This window comes from Chiroxiphia lanceolata, chromosome 6, assembly GCF_009829145.1.
Source record: "Chiroxiphia lanceolata isolate bChiLan1 chromosome 6, bChiLan1.pri, whole genome shotgun sequence".
Classification (NCBI taxonomy): domain Eukaryota; kingdom Metazoa; phylum Chordata; class Aves; order Passeriformes; family Pipridae; genus Chiroxiphia; species Chiroxiphia lanceolata.
In genome coordinates, this window is record NC_045642.1 from 19,844,519 (window position 1) to 19,864,229 (window position 19,711).

The 19,711-nt window shown below is 36.5% G+C and overlaps 1 protein-coding gene across 4 annotated transcripts in view; it reads left to right on the plus strand.

The window, feature by feature from the left end:
* The window catches only part of PDHX (pyruvate dehydrogenase complex component X), a 36,673-nt gene that overhangs the window by 3,751 nt on the left and 13,211 nt on the right, over positions 1–19,711 (plus strand). For 2 of the 4 annotated variants that reach the window (XM_032689910.1, XM_032689912.1), the window contains exons 2-6: positions 2,846–2,929; positions 6,992–7,092; positions 12,966–13,171; positions 14,590–14,688; positions 19,281–19,455. In XM_032689910.1, the coding sequence (XP_032545801.1) occupies positions 2,846–2,929; positions 6,992–7,092; positions 12,966–13,171; positions 14,590–14,688; positions 19,281–19,455 (665 nt within the window). Of the gene's footprint in view, positions 1–410; positions 414–2,669; positions 2,695–2,845; positions 2,930–6,991; positions 7,093–12,965; positions 13,172–14,589; positions 14,689–19,280; positions 19,456–19,711 lie in introns of those variants that run through there. The other 2 variants (XM_032689913.1, XM_032689914.1) reach the window with 2 other exon arrangements.

Consider the following 19,711-nt stretch of genomic DNA (forward strand, 5'->3'; position numbering starts at 1 on the left):
TTGTTAGCTTGTAATTTGTCAGTCATTTTTCAAATAGTACAAAACTATATTTGGAAAATGAAAATAGATAGGCATTCACATACTTAATGTTAGTTCATTTCTTTGTGTAATGGTCCAAGATGAGAGGTTGCAAGAATAAACTTTTTAAAGAAAATCCTTGAAGGTAATTCATATGGGACTTGTCAGCATTACAAGGAACATTGTCTGGATAAATTTCTAAACGTTCCAGTCTTGAGTAATATTAAACTGAAAAACATTTAAGTACCGTGATAAATCTGAGACAAAAAATATGTGTATTTGCTCATGCAGTCTTCTGGGAACATCATCCATGCAACTGGGCTGATTTCCACAAAATACAAGTGTTTGGGGGAGCATGATCCTGATTGTGTTGCTGTCTGAGAGGGCTCTAGGGGGTAAATTACTCCCTTTCTGCTCTTGGTGCATTTTAAAATGTGGAGATCGTTGATGGCTGCTTAGGTCATTAGGGGTTCACTACAGTGTTTCCATTTCACATTTTTTAAAAAATCACTGAAGGGTTTGGGTTGGAAGGTACCTTTAAAGGTCATCTAGTCCAACCCCCTGCAGTGAGCGGGGACATCTTCAGCTAGATTAGGTTGCTCAGAGCCCCATCCAACCTGGCCTTGAATATTTCCAGTGATGGGGCATCTGCCAACTCTCTGAGCAACCTGTTCTTGCGTTTCACCAAAAATCTTCCTTATATCTGGTCTAAATCTACCCTCTTTCAGTTTAAAACCATTACCCCTTGTCCTGTTGCCATAGGCCCTATTAGAAGGTTTGTCTCCATCTTTCTTAGAAGCTCCCTTTAAGTATTAAAAGGCTACAATAAGGTCTCCATGGAACCTTCTCTTCTCCAGACTGAGCAACCCCAACTCTCTTGATGTTTCTTCATAGAAGAGGTGTTCCATCCCTCATCATTTTTGTGGCCTTCTTCTGGACCCCTTCCAACACATCCATGTCCTTTCTGTACTGAGGATTCCAGAGCTGGATGCAGTACACCAGGTGGGATCTCACCAGAGTAGAACAGAGAGGCAGAATTACCTCCCTTGACCTGCTGGGCATGCTGCTTTTGATACAGCCCAGGATATGGTTTACCTTCTGGGCTGTGAGCCAGAAGGCTGGCACATGACCAGCTTTTCATCCACCAGGACCCCAAGAGGTAGTTTTCACTGATGTCCATTGGAGCATTGAGACATTGCCCACTATCCTCTGGATGCGACCATCCAACCAAATCCTCATCCACGGAACAGTCCACCCATCATATCCTTATTTCACCAGTTTAGAGAGAACAATGTTGGGGGTGGACTATGTCAAAGGTCTTACAGAAGTCCAGAGAGATGATACCCATAGCCTTTCCCTTGTCCATTGATGTAGTTGCTCCATCACAGAAGGCCATTGTGTTGGTCAGGCAGGACTTCCCCTTGGTGAAGCCGTGCTGGCTGTCCCAAATCACCTCCCTGTCCTCCATGGACCTTAGCACAGCTTCTGGAAGAAAAAGAACAACGAAGAACTAGAAGAATTTTGAACTGTAAAGCAGATAATGAGTAAAAGAAAAATTAAAAAGGATTAATTTTGAAGTTTTTTTAGCTGTTTCTGCTTGCTCTAAGCAATATAGCAACTGGGAGAAATGTGGTGTTGTTTCCTATTGAATGATAATAACCCTTCTTGATAGGTATTAGAGAGAAGGGAATATGAAGCAGAATTGAACCTTGCTGTTGTATACAACGTACTTTCTATGTGTCTGTTTCTGTTGTCTAACTAAATACAGATTCAGACGTAATAGTTTAAAAAAGAGCCTCAAAAATGAGCCAGGTACTGAAAAATTGTTTTTACAAAGTTGTACCTAAAAAGATATTTTCTTTTGGCATCATAACTATTCTTGGAAGTTCAGAAAGGTAGTATCCCTTGTGTTAATGTCAGACTACTGCTTTGCTGTAGCGGATCAAGTGACAAGAGATGTAATTTGCTACGAAGCCAAGGAATGTGCTGTATTCCTGAGCTCTGCCCTTGGAAGAATCCCACTAACATGGCAGGCAGGTTGCTGTTACATGGTGCTGTTTCTGTGTGTGGGTTTACTGAGCCAGCTCAGTCAACTGGCAAAGTGCAGTGACCTGCCCACTGGCTGTGTCTGGTGCAGAGTGTTGCAGGGCCAAAGAGGTTATGCTGTTGTGTTGCTTAAATATATTGGACTCTTCAGATCTTTTTATTTGGCTTGTCAAAGGAAAAAAAGTCTAAGAATTTACCTGTTCTCTCCGTAGACACCCACCCGTGAGAAGAAACACTAATGAGAAATTTTTCAAGGTTTTTAGCAGATGCATAAGATAAAATCACTGAAACTTGAAATTAGGCAATTTCTGCTAAGTAGATATAGTTAACTAGTAAAAAGTATAAATAAACATTGGAAAATATCAATGAAGGAGGCAGATCATAAGTGCCTGAAGTACTAGGATCACAAAGGATTTATTAATTTAAAAGATATGCTTTAATCGGGAAAAAATTCCACAGCCTGGGTGGAGGAGGAGGAGCAGGATAGGAGAAAGAAAGATGTAGTGCTTGTGGTGGATTTTGATACGATCAGCAAAACTTCAGGTCTAGGAATTCAGAGTTCTTGAATTTCCATTTCTTTCTGTAGTGTGCCTTGTTTTCCTTTGTGCTCCTTGGAGGGCATGCTTGAATGTAAGCTTAAAAAAAAGAGCATAATAGTGAATCTTTTGTTCTGTCTTTAAGATTCATGCAATTTTAATTTCATTTGTGTTAAACAGTTAATTGAGAAAATAATTATACTGAAAAAGTATTTAGTCTGGATAACCATGTACTTGTTTTGCAGGTACACCTGGTATTAAAATTCTTATGCCTGCACTTTCTCCTACAATGGAAGAAGGAAACATTGTGAAATGGTTAAAAAAGGAAGGTAAGACAGCATTTTCTATGTCCATGTTTCATAATTTTTTAGCTATGTAAATGTATTCTGTAAAAATAAGATTATTCTTTCTGGTTATGGATGAGTATTTTGAAGCAAAATGTTTGCTATATGGATGCTGTCATCTTGAACAATACCTGCTTTGAAATTGTTTGTTTCTGAAATGTTTTTCCTTTAGTTGCCTTCCAGAAGGTTGTATTGATCATATTTTTTTAAAAGTTTCCATTAGGATGTTCCATGCTGTGGGTGGGTGTGTTGTTTTTAATTCCCAGTTTTGTCATGCTGATCCTTTACTTTAAAAGTCTGAGAGCCATTGACTTTGAGGAGAGTCTCTGTTTCATTTTTCTGCTGTGACATGAAATACCATGAAAGATATGGTATTTTTATAGTTGCTTATCAGGGTTTCCTGTTTAATATCTTAATTATAGTCTACAGTTAAAGCTGATAGAAAAATCTAAATTACTTTCATAACCCTGTTTCCAAATGTGGAGATTTCCAGTAGTGGATGTGACCTTTTGCTCATGAAACTTCCAGTAAGAATTTCTGCAGAATTTACTAGTAACGATATGGCAGTTTGTGTCTATTAAAAGAAATTGCACCAGTGTTCTTGAAACTTGAAGCTTCAGTTAATTGAGTCCAAGATTATGAGAGAAAGGAATGATCCAAAGTCCTTTTTCTATTCATTACTTTCCAATAATTGTAAGACATTAAAAATCAACAGCAACCTGTTTGACAATAATTATAGCATTCAAAATTGCAAAAGAAAGCAAAGAGAGCATGGTAGAAGTTGAAGTAGATTCCTGTTTGCTCTACAACATGAATGAATAAGCTTTCCTCTTAAAAAAAGGTGTTAGGATGCAAAAGCCATACAATGGTTTTTCTCAGTCTTTCCACTACACTTCTACCCTAATGCAAAAGGCAAAAAAGCTTCACACCTATTTTAGTTAATTAAAATAAAATCTTAATTGATGGTTGGACTTTGAGAGAAAACTATTTTAGTATTTTATTGCTGGACTTTATATTTAGAAAAAAACCCCCAAAACTGAATAGAGTATGTTGTCTTATTTGGACACATCTGTGACCAAATAAATTCCTATCAATATCTTTTTTTCCTCTAATAGTCTGGAAAATAAACATAATGACAACATTAAAAAAAAGCTCAAGATAAATTTTGAAGAAAATAGCAAAGTGATTTAATGCTTGTACTCCTCCTCTCTGTAAGGGATGCTCTTAACTACTTAATCCTCCAGAGAACTGGCCATCTAAAAGTAGTGGCATTGCTGAATATAAATGTTTGATAATCTAATATCCAAGAAAATAAATATTTTGTAATCAATCGAAAGAAGGAAGCTACTTCCATATGAAATGTTTTTCCCACTGTATAACCAGAAGGGGTCAGTATAATACTGTTTTGATAATTTTTCCCATTCTTTTTGTGAATATCAGATGTTTTCATTTTACAGTTTCACAGGATGGACAGATGATTTGAGTACTGCAGAAGAAAAAGCACTAAATTTAATTGACAGATTTACTTTCCTTCTCATTGTTAATGCAGTTTCATATTGATTCCTGTGGGTAATAAAGTCATTCTCACAGAGATTAAAAATATGTTTTTAAAAACTTGTATTTATTATGTATGCATTCAATGTTGATGAAAGATGATAGACTGACAGCCCAGGAGACCAAAATCCTCTTGTTATTGTGGGCAGGAAATAGAATGTACAACAGTGCTAGCAGCTTCCATATGCAGTGTAACTCTTGCCACCTTTTGAGACATCAGCTCCAGGGAGTTCAGTCTCTATGTTCAGTCGACTCTGATTTCATTTATAAAGAGTACATTAAGGAATGCAGTTTGTATCCTGTGACTTGGATACTTGTCTGTCAGTAGCTGAACAGAGCATGTAGGCTATTGAATGCCAATTTGATGTGATCTCCCAGAGGGAAACTCTGCTTCAGTAGAGATCCTGACCATTCAGCCTAGCTGTAAGAACTCATATTAAAAAAAAAAATAAAAAAAAGGCAAATGAACCCCCCCTCAGATTTTTCAGGCAACTTCTGTTGCAAATACTGCTCTCTCAGTTTAAAGTGTAAGGGCAAAGATATGCTCTGTAAAAGTATTTTTTTCCAATCCTAGATATTGAGAAAGCTGATTTGTAATTGACATCAAAGTGGGCATTGATTAGGAGCTATAGCAAATTTTGTAATCTCTACTGAAAATAACTATGATCCTTTCTATTGCACTTGGGTATTGAAACACATAAGACTTGAATGCTTTATTCTTAAAATTGCATTTAATAAATTACCTTCCAAATTTATGACCACTTTATGGCTGCAGCGATGAAAGGAAAACAAAAAAAGTACTGGAAAACTGGATTATTTGGTTATCTGGAGACTTTTCCTCTTGCCCTCCCTATGCAAGGGAATCCTTAGTTTTCTGTGAACTACCTCAGGTACCCAAGGTAAGAGATGTCATGTGTGACAAACACATGGATGAAAGTATTTCCTTTGTCTGTCTACACAGCTGGAGGTATTGCAGCAGGTCTCTTAGCACGGAGATTTCTTTTTAATGGTGCAGAACACTTACAGTCTGATCGCAGATTAAGATAGAGAGTTAAGCTCCTTTCTGCTTGCCAATCTCAGCTCTGTAGATTACAGAATTTGCCCAACAATTTGATTTCTTAACAGCTAAGAAGTACTTGCCTAATGAGCTGATATATGGGCTTCTTGAATTAATGATCCAGTGAAATTAAAACACTAATGTAGAGCCTGGAGTTCTGACTTCCTCATATAAATTGTATATGCTCTAGTTATTGCAAAGTACAGTGTGGCTGTTAGATTATTACATTAAAGAGATCAGGTGCTACCTTATGTATTTCTCTGCCAATTTCTGTAATATGAACATTTATGACTTAAAAACTATGTAAGTGACTGAATGTTGAATGCTTCCATTGTTTCCTACTGCAGAGATCACAAGGATCATACAACATCTAAGTTTCCCCTTCTAATTCATGTAGTCCCAAAACAGAAAATAATATTTTTTTTTAAAAGTGTTTGTCTCTTACCTAAATACAGGTCGCAACCTGCACTGGGTTTGTTTTGATGGTTAAGCACAATGGAGCGATGTCAGGGATTCAACTAAATGCTTAGATCAGTAATGTAGTTGCAGCATTTCTGGTAATGAGGAAATATTTAAATTTTACTTCATATAAAATTGTAGGCGTGTTTTAAGCTTCCACGTATTGTCTCTATAAGAAAAAAGTTGTATTTTGTTGGAGGTCAAAATGTTCAACTGCCTCAAAATTTTTAATGTAATTTGAGTTTTAATGTTGGCCATCTAGTCAGTATTGATTTGTTGAAATAATCCAGACTCTTAATACCTTTATCATCTGCTAGCAGATACAGATATTCTTCAAAAGCAGCAGAAGAATATGCTTCAGAATTAATCATGGATTTGTGTAATGTAGCAAAAGCAATTTCTAGCACTTGTGCATATTTTTATTTCACGAAGTATGTATGTTCCTAAAAGACCTTTTTTAACTGTATAGGAGATTAAACAAGCTTTCAGATGTGCTTTCCCAAAGAGAATAAAATTCCTGGCGTTTTTATTTAAATGTCTTTAGTAGTGTAGATACTAGTTAAAGAACTGTGATACTTAAAGATGTTGTTGCCAGTGACCATTGTCTTAATCATTTGTAAATAGCTTGCTCTATCTGGTGGCTGACAATGAATATGGAAGGGTCAGTACTTTATTCATGGCAGTGTTACTGAGTATGTGGTTCTGGAAATAAATTTCATTGTGTGTGTGCTTTCTCTTGGAAAACCTACTGTAAACATCAGTATTTGGAACACATAACAGCAGTTTGTGTTTCTTGAATCTTGGCAGTTTTATTTGGAAAGAAAAGATGCAATATGATTAAAAACCATGGGGGAGCAACTACCTTTAAAATATATTAAAGAATATAAAATGACTATATTATATGGCTAGATCTCTTATTTCTATAATCTGAAAAGAAGTTTAGGATAAGTATCCTTAAGTTCTGTTATATTTTTCAGGTGAAACAGTGAATGTTGGAGATGCGTTGTGTGAAATTGAAACGGACAAAGCAGTGGTTACCATGGAATCGAGTGAGGAGGGCATATTGGCTAAAATACTGGTAGGAATTCTGCATGTCTGGATAGGATGATATAACTTCTCTTTAGACTGCTGTTTAGCATATTTCCTCAACAATTAGTTTAGATAGCTAAATTTCTGCTCAGCTTTGAAAATAATGCACTTGCTTGCGTTTCTAGGGAGAACTAATTGCTCTATTTGTTTCGCACATGTACCAGACAGCTGGTATATAGCACGTGATTCTAGGTATGTATGTAATGGATTTTCAGTTACCCTGATTGAATTATGTTGTTTTGTATGTTTTACACCTTACGAATTATGTTCATGCAATATTGTGGTTCATGACATCTCTACTCTGAGTTACAGAAAACAAGTCACAATCAGTTAGTTGGAATGTGGAATTTTGGGTGGTACTTTATCCGGAATGTGTGGTCTCTGTGCTAGATTATCTTGTGCTAGTCATTCAGGGTGGAACATTATACAACATGGGCTGACCCAGAGGACAGTTCTTGGAGTTAATAGTGTTCTGTATTAAAATTAGATTGATTAAGTTTAATATAAAGAACGAGAACTAGGATGAGTGTGAAGTTCTCTGAAAATAATTTGGGAGTATTGATGTTTATATGCATATATAACAGAGATAATGCTGAGTTTGTTTGGATTCCTTTTTTATGTTTGGCTTTAAATCCTGTTCTGTACCAAGACAGAAGCAGTAACAACTGGACAAGAGAGATCAGGATGGAGGACTTGATTCTAACCCTAGATTGCTTAAGGTCTGCTTGCAGGTCCTACACTGTGCTTTGCATACAGTGATCTAAAAAGACAAGTTAAATTCTGTCTCTTTTCCTGTTTTCTCCTCCTTCTCTTTTCTAACGTTTTAAAAAAGTATTTCTTATTTCAAAATGGCCTGATGCTAATTCTCATCAGAATTAAGAAGGGTAGGGCCGTAATTCTGTAGCATTCTGTTGCGGCTGCTATGTAGACGTAAATATTACATTTCTTAAAAGCTCATATTTGATGCTTAAAAATTAAGGGAGACTTTGTCTTGTGCATTAAATATGTAAAATGGAAATATTTTCAAGTTTCTTATCTCTGGGGAGGGAAGTTAAAGTGTATTGTTAATTGTGTATAAAGGCAGAGTAAGTATTTACCCTCCCTTTCAATATTCACCACTTTTCTAAAATTTTCTCCAAACAATATTCAAATCTGTGGAGTTCCCTCATGTGTCCTGTGAAGGCTTAAACTGTCAACTAGCCTGTAGCACTTCCAACAAGAACAAGGATATATTTTCTTTTTCCCTTTTAGAAATTGTGCAGATAATCGTGGATGATCTTAAATAATAAATTTACTTTTTGTTCCAAAACATGTTTTCCAGATATTCCTGGTGCTTAAAGGCTAATGTATGCCTCACTTGAAAGAAAAGAAGACATGTAAATTATAGTCTGTGTTCCTTATGCTTCAAGGCTCCATCGTCAGGGTTTACTTGGGAGGACTAACATTTTGTGTCTTTGTTTCTTATGCTTTTCTCTCTCAAATTCTTGACTTTGAAATTTTCTAAACAGTCTCATTTCTATGCTGGTGGTGTATAGCAGCTGTTTCCTCTCTCCCTCGGCAATAATTAAACAATAGGGTGATTTGGAAGAACTTGAAATAAAATAAAAATGAGATGTGTATTTATAGTAAATATTATGTAATTTGATCAGGGAGATCTCATCTAGAGAATAGCTACACGAGAGGTGTGGATTGCATAATTATATATATTAGATATACTGATATTAATTGCAGTCCAACTACTTAGGAAACAGCAGAATGAGTGTGAGTATGAACTAGTTCCTAGCAAATTCTGCCCTATGCACAGTGAGACACCTGTTTCTGCTGTTATCACAAAAGCTTTTTGGACTGGTATATTAGGTTGCCTATCTCTTCTACAGTTGCATTTTCTTACAGCAGCATGTATTTGCATAGTTACCCTTTGCAAAAACAGAAGAGGGAGGGTAGTATCCCATGTAGCAGCTTTTAAGAACTGATGTTCTGTTTAGCATCTTCCTTTTTTGTATAAGCAAAGGCAGCATCCTTTGCAAAAATCAAAGCATCAAAATAAGTGGAGGGCTGGGTAGGGAGGAGAGGTGGTATAAGATGGAACTCAGCTGCAAGTGAAATCTATCAGGATTTACAAGAAATTGTCATTAGTGTTTAATTTCTACAGGATAACTTGCATGTAAGCACTAGTTTATGTTAAGAAGTAATATTTCTGTAAGTGTTTTCCTTCTTTTAATTCCAGTGCTAGAGTATTTTTTCCCAGATGTTCAATTTTTTTATAGCACCTTGAAACTTCTGAGGTTTTGTTTTCAACTGTGGAGCAACAAATATAATAAGCTTCAGAGAATCTATTCTGCAGTCCCAGGATGAAGTCTCACATCAGATGTATTTTTTAATCTGTTTTTAATCTCCCTGTAGTTATTTAAATAATTGCTTAGTAATGCTTTCACTGTTTTTAATTCTGTCTTCTTCAGCTTTGAATGTTTCCAAAAAATTATTTTGCACTTAATAGCCTAGACAAAAAACTTGTGCAACCTATTCTGCATTTATAGACACTACTTTATTAAATTATATGAGGAGGAGATATGGGCATTGTCTCTGTCAAAAGTATTAACAAATTAATCCTAGAGAAATATTAAGAAAAAAATAGCAAATTCCAATATCGATTTTTTTTTTCAATTTTCTTTAATAGTAGTTCATGATAACTACAAGTAACATTAGTATTTCAGAAGCTGTGTTTTTTTCCATTTCCTGTCTTGTATTACAAATGCATTACAAATTCTAAAATTTCCTTAGGTAAGATATCCATATCATCCAACCACAATCCTATGCCAAGAGCTGAGTCTGAGAAGGAGTTGCCAGGAAGTGGAAAGTAACTATAATATCTTTCAGATTAAAGGGAGAGAGGCAGCTTTATTGGAGGAACATGAACAGATCACTATGCAAAGCCAATCTTTAATGGATTTCTTTAATCCCAGGGATCTAGAGATGGTGGGCCAAAGTACTAGAGTACAGAACAGAAAGGCCTTTATTCCAGTCTCCTAAAAAGTACAGAAGAAACCTAATGTTTTGAAAACAAATAATAGGAGACCAATAAATTCAAAAATTTTTTTATTTTTTTTCTTCTCCAGCTCAGATATGATCCTTGATAGTCTTTCTGCATTATCCAATGGATATTTTTGCACTGTATTTGGTATTCAGTGGTTGTTTGTGTAAAGTTTATAAAATTAGCTGTGTCAGGTTTGTGGATGGGGAGATGATTTCTTATTGAAAAGACTGTCCTTCCAAGGGCCACTTAGGAGTTTCAGATATGATGTAGTTGAGAAATTAAGAATGTTTTGTGCCTCTGAGTTAGCATCTGGCTGAATTTTACTCACTTCCTAAAAGAAATGAAAGAAAAAAAATTGTGTCTTTTAATTCCAACTACAATTCTGAACTATCTTGATGGAATTCTGTATGGAAGACTGACTCAAAATAGCACACTGTCTGTCTAAAGTTGTGGGTTTTACCTTTAAAGATAGGAGGTTCATTAGGTTAAATTAATTGAATTTCTGTAAGCTTTCTTGGTTTTTCTTGACTGTATAATCTAAGTATGTATGATTTAAGAAAGAGCAGGCTAACAGTAAAATAGAAACTTATGCATATATATTCCTTTTCTGTCTGAATGGGTCTTTTAATGATCACATCTGATTCAATGTAAAATGCAGTAAAAGATTAAATAACTGGATGAAACATTAGAAGGGTAATGTCAGAATGGTGATTATTCTTTCAGTAGAGTTGCTTCTTAAATTAACACTGATTTACTTTTTTTCCTAAAATACTTTAGTTCAATTTGGAACAAAACAGATGATGACTGTTTAAGAACTGTATTTGATTGTTGAGGAATACATATAGAGCACATAACGGCGTGGCAGCTGCAGTGTGAGCTGCAGGTTGTGCCCTGTGTGGGGGGAACCCAGGAAAGGGAGTCCCAGGAAAGGGGCCATGACCTGGTGCCAATCCTTTGCACAACAAAGGGCACAGGGACCTGTGGCACTGGGGCACTGGCTGGGTGACTGGATGCTCAGACACTGCAGGAGCCAACTACACAGCAGGAAGATCCCAGACTATCAGGGGTACAGACTGTGAGAATATAAAAGCCCAGAGGTTCCTTTGTTTGGGGTCCCTCCCCAGAGGCACCAGCTCAAACTGGTTTTGTGTTACTGGACCACAATTAAAATTGCTTTAAGAATCCAGGTCTCTGGGACTCTACTGTGGGAAACCAAGGGCTGAGCTGGTAAGGAAACCTTGTCTGACTGTGTGGGGTGTGCAGGGAATCAAATGGGGCACCCACTGGGTCACTGGAGCCACCCGATGCGAAGGGGCTTAAGTCCCAGCAGTGAAAATCTGGGGTGGAGCAAATGTAACTGTCAGAGTGGCTCCTGGATAGTCAGACAGGGAAGTTTCCTTAACATTAATATCCATGACCATTTTCTCATTTGTGACCAAAATGAGAATTAGTATGAACTGAAGCTGCTTTGTATAAAAACTCCACTGCAGAATGAGCCAGCAGAAGTTCTGTCCATTTTTCTCCAAAGTGGAGGCAATAAACATTTACTTTATTTTATGTGTGTTAATGACTAAAGCACTATGCTGCTGTGGCAACAATTCCAAGGGAACTTAATTTCACTGTGCACTTAATTTCCTCCAGTTTTTTCTCCCTGTCAAGGTCACTTATGCTTTGTTGGTTTGTCAGCAAAGTTAGCATCTTTTTGACTCTTCTTGGTTATGTGTACAGACAGTAATAGAATCATAAAATCAAAGAATGGTTTGGGTTGGATGGGACCTTAAAGTCGTCTCATTCCAATCTCCCTGGCAGGGATGCTATTCAGTAGATCAGGTTGCTCAGGGCCCCATCCAACCTAGCCTTGAACACTTCCAGGGATGGGACAGCCACAGCTTGTCTAGACAACCTATGCCAGTACTTCACCATGCTCTGACTAAAGAATTTCTTCCTAACATCTAATCTAAACCTGCCCTCTTTAATTTTAAAACCATTTCCCCTTGTCACTGTCTGCCCATCCAAGAAATCCCTCCCCCTCCTTTTTATAAGCCCCTGGAAGGCCGCTATAATGTCTCTCCAAGACCTTCCCTTCTCCAGGCTGAACAATCCCAGCCCTCAGCCTGTGTTGGTAGGAGAGGTGCTCCAGCCCTCTGGTCATCTATGTGGCTCGTCCTCTGGGCCTGCTCCAACAGGTCCACGTCTTTCCTGTGTTGAGGACTGCAGACCTGGACACATCACTCTAGGTGGGGTTTAACCAGTAGAGGGGCAGAATCACCTCCCTCAGCCTGCTGCTCACACTGCTTTAGATGCAGCTCAGGATGGGTTTGGCTTTCTGGGCTGCGAGCGCACACTGGCTCATGTCCAGTTTCTCATCCATCAGAGCCCACAAGTCCTTCTACTTATTTCAGGTCTTTCTACATCAGAGATTCTTGGGTTCATTGAGATTTATGCAGAGGATTTTTGGTATTGTGAATAGTGAAAATGAAGCAGTGACTCAAAAATCCAGGAGACGAAAAGTTAAGCAAAATTGTAACAGTTTGTCTATTCTAGTTCGGAGCTGCAAAGGCTGTGTGTTTAAAAACTTACTTTGATTTCTGAATGCTGACTTGAGGTGTATGGAATTTGGGGACATAGGTTAATATTCCTAACCTTATAATAGCAATTATAGTTCATTTCAGTCTTGAGTCATCTTACTAATAATAGGAATAAAATGGGATATATTTTATTGATGAACTGTCATTAGCACACCCGAAACTTTCACATCTGCCATTTTTAGTCATACTAGAGTAGGCAGCACACTATGTAACTTAATGTTCTCATCGCCTTAAATTTAGGTGGACGAAGGAAGCAAAAATGTACGCTTGGGCTCGCTAATTGGTCTGCTGGTAGAGGAAGGACAGGACTGGAAGCAAGTTGAAATACCAGCTGCTGATAGTGATCCATCTTCCCTGGCTCCACCGCCACCTGCACGTCCCTCAGCTCCTGCAAGTCCTTCAGTTGCAGCTCCTCCTAAATTGGAACCTCAGCCTGGAAAACTGCAGTAGGTTTCTGTGTTTGTTATGAAATGGAACTCTTTGTTAGATTAGTATACATGAACCAAAAATAGTCTTTAATCCCTTTTTACTTCAAGTAATAGGCTGTTAGTTTAAGAATGTTTCAGTATGTGTGAGATTATAAGGCTTGCATGCTTAAAATATTTCTTTGCTTGTAAGCCCAATAAGTCAGTTCAAACAACATAATTTTATTAGAATAAAATGTACTTTTATTCTGACGTGCAATTGCTTTATGAAGGATTTTAAACTTACAATTAGGAAGAAGTTGTATTAATATATGGTGGACACTAATGCTTATGCATCAGATGCTCAGTGTATCTATAACTGGTTTCCTGTTTCTATTTCTAGGAGATTTAAAAAAACCAAACAAATGGAACACTCTAAAACCCTTCCAAGCTCTTGTATTTTTGATATTCTTCTAATTTTCATAACAGTGAAATGTGAAAAACTCAAAAGAGTGGCTTTATGTGGTCTTTGTTTTGTTTTGTTTTAATCTGTTAAGGTACTCTAAGCATTATAAACATTCTGGAGAGGGAGTCAGCTCCAAAGGGTTAGTCAGGTAACAATAATCTATAAATCACTGCTTCATCTTGCAAGATATGTCTTGTTTGGATTTATCACTCCTTATTTGCAGTGAATTGTGATAGCACAAAAGCTGTGATATTACAGCCTGTTAAAGAAAAGATAGGAAACTAATTTTTGTAGCATGTGTTATGTAAACTTTGTAGTTTGAAGTTTTGTATTTTCTTGTTTGTGGGATTTTTCTTTTTTTCCTTTTTTTCCCCCCAACCTCATTACCTTTTCAATCTGGTTTATTCTGTTTACTAAGTGCTGGCAGCATTCAGGCTTTTCTCATGCAAGTGAAAGAGAACTAATTGAGGTCATTGCCCAAGCCTTACCTGTAGTAGGAGGATGATCCACTGAAAGGATCCTTGAAAGGATTATGTCTTACCAAAGAATATCAGACAGTGATGTCTCACTGCAACTGTTAATTAGAGATGTATCCGCATGTTCAGAACCAAGTGATCATTTTTGACCTGCCTTTTTTTGGTAAGAGCTTAATAGACAGTTCTTAAAATTCAATGAGGTGCAAATACAGTCTCCTTTAGGAAATAATGAATTGGAGGTTTTGTGGAAAGACTTGAAACCAAGTATTTATTCTTTTATGAATATGTTGCTTCTTTTGTATCTAAGAATTCTGAAATATCTACATGTTGGCTCTTTTCCTCATTTCAGAAAGCAAGTCATGCTAAGGTGCATTGGGTACTCTGTAGCTATGTACTCTGCTTTGTAGTTAATCACATTTCTGCTTTCAGACAGAAATGTAGTTTCTCTTGATGTACATTAAATGAAATAAGTTAATCTTATTATTTAAATAGTTTATTTTTTCCCCTCATGTCTTTAGGGTTCGTTTAAGTCCTGCAGCTCGCAACATTCTGGAAACACATGGACTAGATCCAAGCAATGTAACACCTACTGGGCCTCGAGGAATCTTCACTAAAGAGTATGTAGATATTTTGGTAAAGCTACAACCCCATATTTCTTTATTTCTTCCTTTGAAACTAGAGCAATCACCATGAGATTAATATCAATGTATTTAAAAAGCCTAGTCTTTGTTCTTTTTTTTCCTGTGGATTGGCTTAGTTAAATCTGAAAAACCTAATGAAAAGATAGGGAGAATAGATTAGGAAATATTTTAAGAAGCCTTAATTAAAAAAAACCACAAACAAACATTAATATTTTTTATGTCCCACCTTAGCTGTGTGGTAATGCTGTCACATTTCCTGCAGCTCAGCCTAATGATGACTGTTGACTCCTAAGCACCACTGTGAGCTACCGTTGTGTATCTCAAGTATTTTGCTTCTCCAAGATGCATACAGAGCCAAAATAAAATACCAGTGGTGTGTTTTCTTTAACTCTTGGGGATTTCAGATCTTCTGCTTTTTTTCACTGAAGTTCAGTTATGAAATCTGTCAGGATTTCATTTGTTCCCATTTTTAGTAGACTGGGGAGAGCAGTGAAGTGTAATGATAAGCAATTCCAGAATTCTGTTTTTCTCCCTTTTTTCCCTGTCTATGATTTAAAGAATGTTTGTTTACGAAGCTGTGGTTTGTTATGATCAGGCTTCTAGTAGTTTATTAAACTTTTTGAGTGTTCTCTTGTAATCATTGGCAGTCAAGCCTCTAAGTGGGGAAGTTGTATATAAAAAGACGGTAGATCCAGTGCCTTTAGCCTTGAAATGATGCATTATCTTCACATGAGCGTGTATGTTATTGGAGGTGAGGATTTTGGCAGAAATAAATATTTTCATTCTCAGTAAAATTATTCCTTTCAACAAATGCCATCATTCTCTTACACAGACCTTTCAGGCTACTGTTGTTTTAGTTCCAGTCAAAGACAACCAGGACCAAGTTAGTATAACTTGGAATTGAACCCAGAAAAGCAGACAGTTTTTTCAAAACTTTTTTTTCTTATGATCTTTGCCTGAGTTGAGATAAAATAAGGAATTGAATAGATATAATATCCTGTATAACAGAAATCATCAGAGATAATTCTTCTTAATTATGTAACTGTAACAGTAATTTGTGGTGTGTAACAAGACTATGGCAGGTGGAAACCCTCTAGGACTTTGAGCTAGTAAATTAACATTTCCTAGTTGTCATGGAGATGTAGCAAAGATTTTTCTGTAGCTATGAGAATTATCTAGCAAAATAATTTCTTTTTAAAACTGCTTTCTTTTATACGAAAGATTTGACTTCATAATGTCTTTTTAAGGTACAGAATGCCTGGGGGTTTTTAACCATTCTTTTGAAATGGGGTTAATCTTTCATATGCCTACAGACTCTGCCATTATATTTAGTTTGAAATAAAGTGTGCAGATTTTTATAGAGAGCTGCTACAGATATTCAGGGAGGTATTTCCTTTGCTACACTCACCAGATTAAAATAAACAAAGAAAGATAGTGAGTTACATAAGCAAGCAAGAGTCTTTCCCCTGACTTTCTATCTTTAAATTCAACTCACTCTAAAATTTTTAATAACAATAGGAATTTTTACTTAATAGCTTTCTCTGCCACAATCTGCTTCCTTAGTGGGCTGATACTTTATTTATTTATATGCTTTTATTTATTTATATTTTTCTTATGTGTCTGTGCAAGGTTGATTTACAGTTGTCTTCCTCTTGCTTGTTTTGTTGTTGGTTTTTTGTGGTTTTTTTTTAAAGGAGTGGCAGCTTTTTTTTTATTATTTCTAAGCAAAATCCTTTGCTTTCTTCAAAAACATACTACAAAACTGGTGGGTCAGTACTGACTAATTCACTAATTCTGTCAAAGATTGTACCGTGCAAAGATTCTACTCATCAGCTCAGACACTGTGTTTGGGGGAGCTATGTTAAAATTGATCGCTACAGGCCACTCCTGTCCTTTCCCATCCTATTTAGTGATCTAGGGATTTATAAATGCAGCCATGAAAAAGTGGGGAGGCTAGTTACAAAGAACTGTGTTTTTCTGAGGCCGTGTTCCTCCCATCAGTGCCTTCCTACCAGCTCTTGTTCAGTTAGTGTGGTTTGGGATCTCTGCTCAGACATTTTCAGCTTGCAAATAAAGCACAGTGCAGAGATGCAGTGCTGTTTTTCTGGAGATCGTGTTCATGTGTGCGTGTTGGGTACAGCAGGATCTCTGCTGTGTGCAGTTTGTCAGCTGCCATTATGGAGGAATGAGCTCCTTCTATAATGGTAATAGGGCAATAAGTCTGATTCCTAAAAGTTTGATGTGTAGCATTCTCTTCTCACCGTTTTCCTTCTTCCAGGATATCTTAAAGGAATTGAGAAAAGACATGTGCATATGAGAGGGGATGAGGACAGTTTAGTAACAGTAACTGCCACCAGAGGAGGCTTGTGTCAATCCGTACATCTCTTGTTGCACCTTGGATTCTTAGTGATTTTTAGGTGTCCGTATAATTGTCCATTTCAAGCAAAGTATATTTGGAATGCAAAATACTCGGTTTACTGTCACTGTTTTTTGGATTTTTGCTAACGTGACTCTATAAAAGACAATACACTTCTGGAGTAGTGGTAAACTGAAGTGTAACAGAGTTGCCAGAATCTGCATACTTCTAATAATAACAATTTGGTAAGGCATATTTTTGTTTAATAAATGTTTATTTGGCTGTGGTATCTTTTCTGGGGAGCAGACTGCTCTTTCATGTTTGTTACCTCCCTCTCTCTCATCATTCTCTCTTGCTATCCTGTGTTGTTAGAAGTTTATAGACTTGTTGGAAAGATGTGACCAACCCTTGCTTTTCCAGTTCTAATAAAGTATCTATTTGCCTGACTTGTACTAAAACCTGTTTAATCTTATTTGGTTTGATGCCTCCTCCAACTTTACTTATATTCAGGCTTGCAGTATTGCAACCATGACAGTCATAACATTGCTGTACCTGTTTTTCCTAATCAGTTAAATGGTGTGGAATTGCGGGGGGGGGGGGAAGGGAAGTCTATTCATATGTATGTGTAACAAATGTTTATGAATTTTGATTTTTATATATGTATATTTTGTACATATTTGTATGCAATGCTCACAAATGAGTTTCAAAAAGTCTTGAGTGAATCTTCTAAAAATAAGCTCAATTTTGGCAATACATTTTTCAGTTAACACACTAAAAGCTACCAAAACCAGATGGTCTCTCTTATGACTGCGAAGTTAAAACCCTTAAGTAATTTTTTGTAGCTTCTAATGTGTTAACTAAAAAAGTTGCATTATGTCACGCAGTTACTTTTTTTGTTTCAAATTATAATGGTAGGGAATGATTTTTATTCTATGAAATCTAATTTTTTTCCCTGATATAGTAGCGGTGTGAAATACTAAACACTTAATTTTAAAACAAATTTTGGCTAGCATGTTAATATGGGAAAACAAGTAACAACTTTTAATTATGTCAAATTATATCTTGAGCTCAGTTTCTATTTTTAATATTGTTTCCTGAAGCAAAAAATCATTTGTTGAGCTAAAAATAAATTGAAGCAAGTCAGCAATTGATAAAATGCAGTATGTAGAACATAGAGAGCGTTTCAGTTTTCAGTTCTTGGTGCTGGAGTGCTACTTTTTAAGAAGAACTAAGAACACATAATGTTCAGAGATTTTGTTCTTTCTACATTTAATTTAATGAATAAATTTAATAACAAACTCTTGACTGTAACTCAAGAATAGACTCTCACTCAAACAGTAGTCCACTGAAATTAGACAGCTTTATTTAGTATTTATGGCTTGTGTTTCAAAACCATGGTAGGGTTGTAAAGAGTCTGATTTTTAATTTGTTTTTAATTTTCTCTGCCAATTTATGGAGCATGCTGCTTTATAAATACAGTGTACCTGCAGTAGGTGTAGTATCATGGTTTAAGATGGGAGTTACTCATATCTGTCATAATGTGCCCAAAAGAGGGAAATGTTGTGGTGGTAGCTATGAAATCCTGGGAGAATAGAGTAGGCAAGGTTCAACCACACCTGGGACTGTTTAGATGTTACCCAGGTTTTGGCTTTTTTTCTCTAGTGTGGTACTGTCTTTCACATGGCTTACGGAGTATGGACCTGTTTGCCATCTGTACTTGACTGTATGGCAGAAGGGTACAGAGAAATGAGTGATTAAATTTATTACTTAGTTTTCAATTAGCACTAAGTAATTACATTAAATTCATATTACAAATATGACAGATGAAACAGCTTTTACTTCAGACTTTATAGCCTGAATAAGTGTACTGTCTTATTTAGAAGAATTGTTAGTGCAATTCACAAATCACTTTGTACACTTACAGTTACTAATGATGATTGTTATGCTTCTCTAACACAAATGTTTTCTGTTACTGCATATTCAAGCCCTTTTATTCATAGAAGTTAATGAGAATATACTAAGAAGATACTACAAAAATAACATAAAATTAATATCAGTTAATAATAATCACCTTCTTAATGTTTGTTTTGGCAACAGAAATTTAAATGTACAGAAGTGGCTAATTAGTTAAAATAAGTGATGGAATAGTAATACTTAGGGACTTATTAAATAGTTTCTTTGTTGTCAATATTTCACTGTGTTTAATCACCAGGGATGCTCTCAAACTTCTGCAAGAGAAGCAGAAGGGTAAACCCACTGAACTGAAACCTATGGTTTCTCCAGCTCCTCTCCAGCCTGCTGCAGTGCCTTCTGCTTCGCCAGCAACAGCTGCTTATCCAAGGCCAGCGGTTCCACCAGTTTCCACACCAGGACAACCTGCTGCTCTGGTAACACTCCTGTTAAGATTTCAGCATTCCTACAGCTGAATAGTGCAATGGCTGCTTAAGTAACTCTATGAGATTTCTAGAACTGGAGAGAGAGGGGAAACTAAGGCCACCCAGATGGCCTTAGAAAGCCCAGTCATGTGCAGTTGTTAGTAATTTTCAGGGATCCTAAAGCAGTGTAATTCAAATTGTGAAATTCATGAAATTATGGCCTGCATAGTGCTTTGTGTAGCTTGCAAATTGAAGCCATGGAAAAACT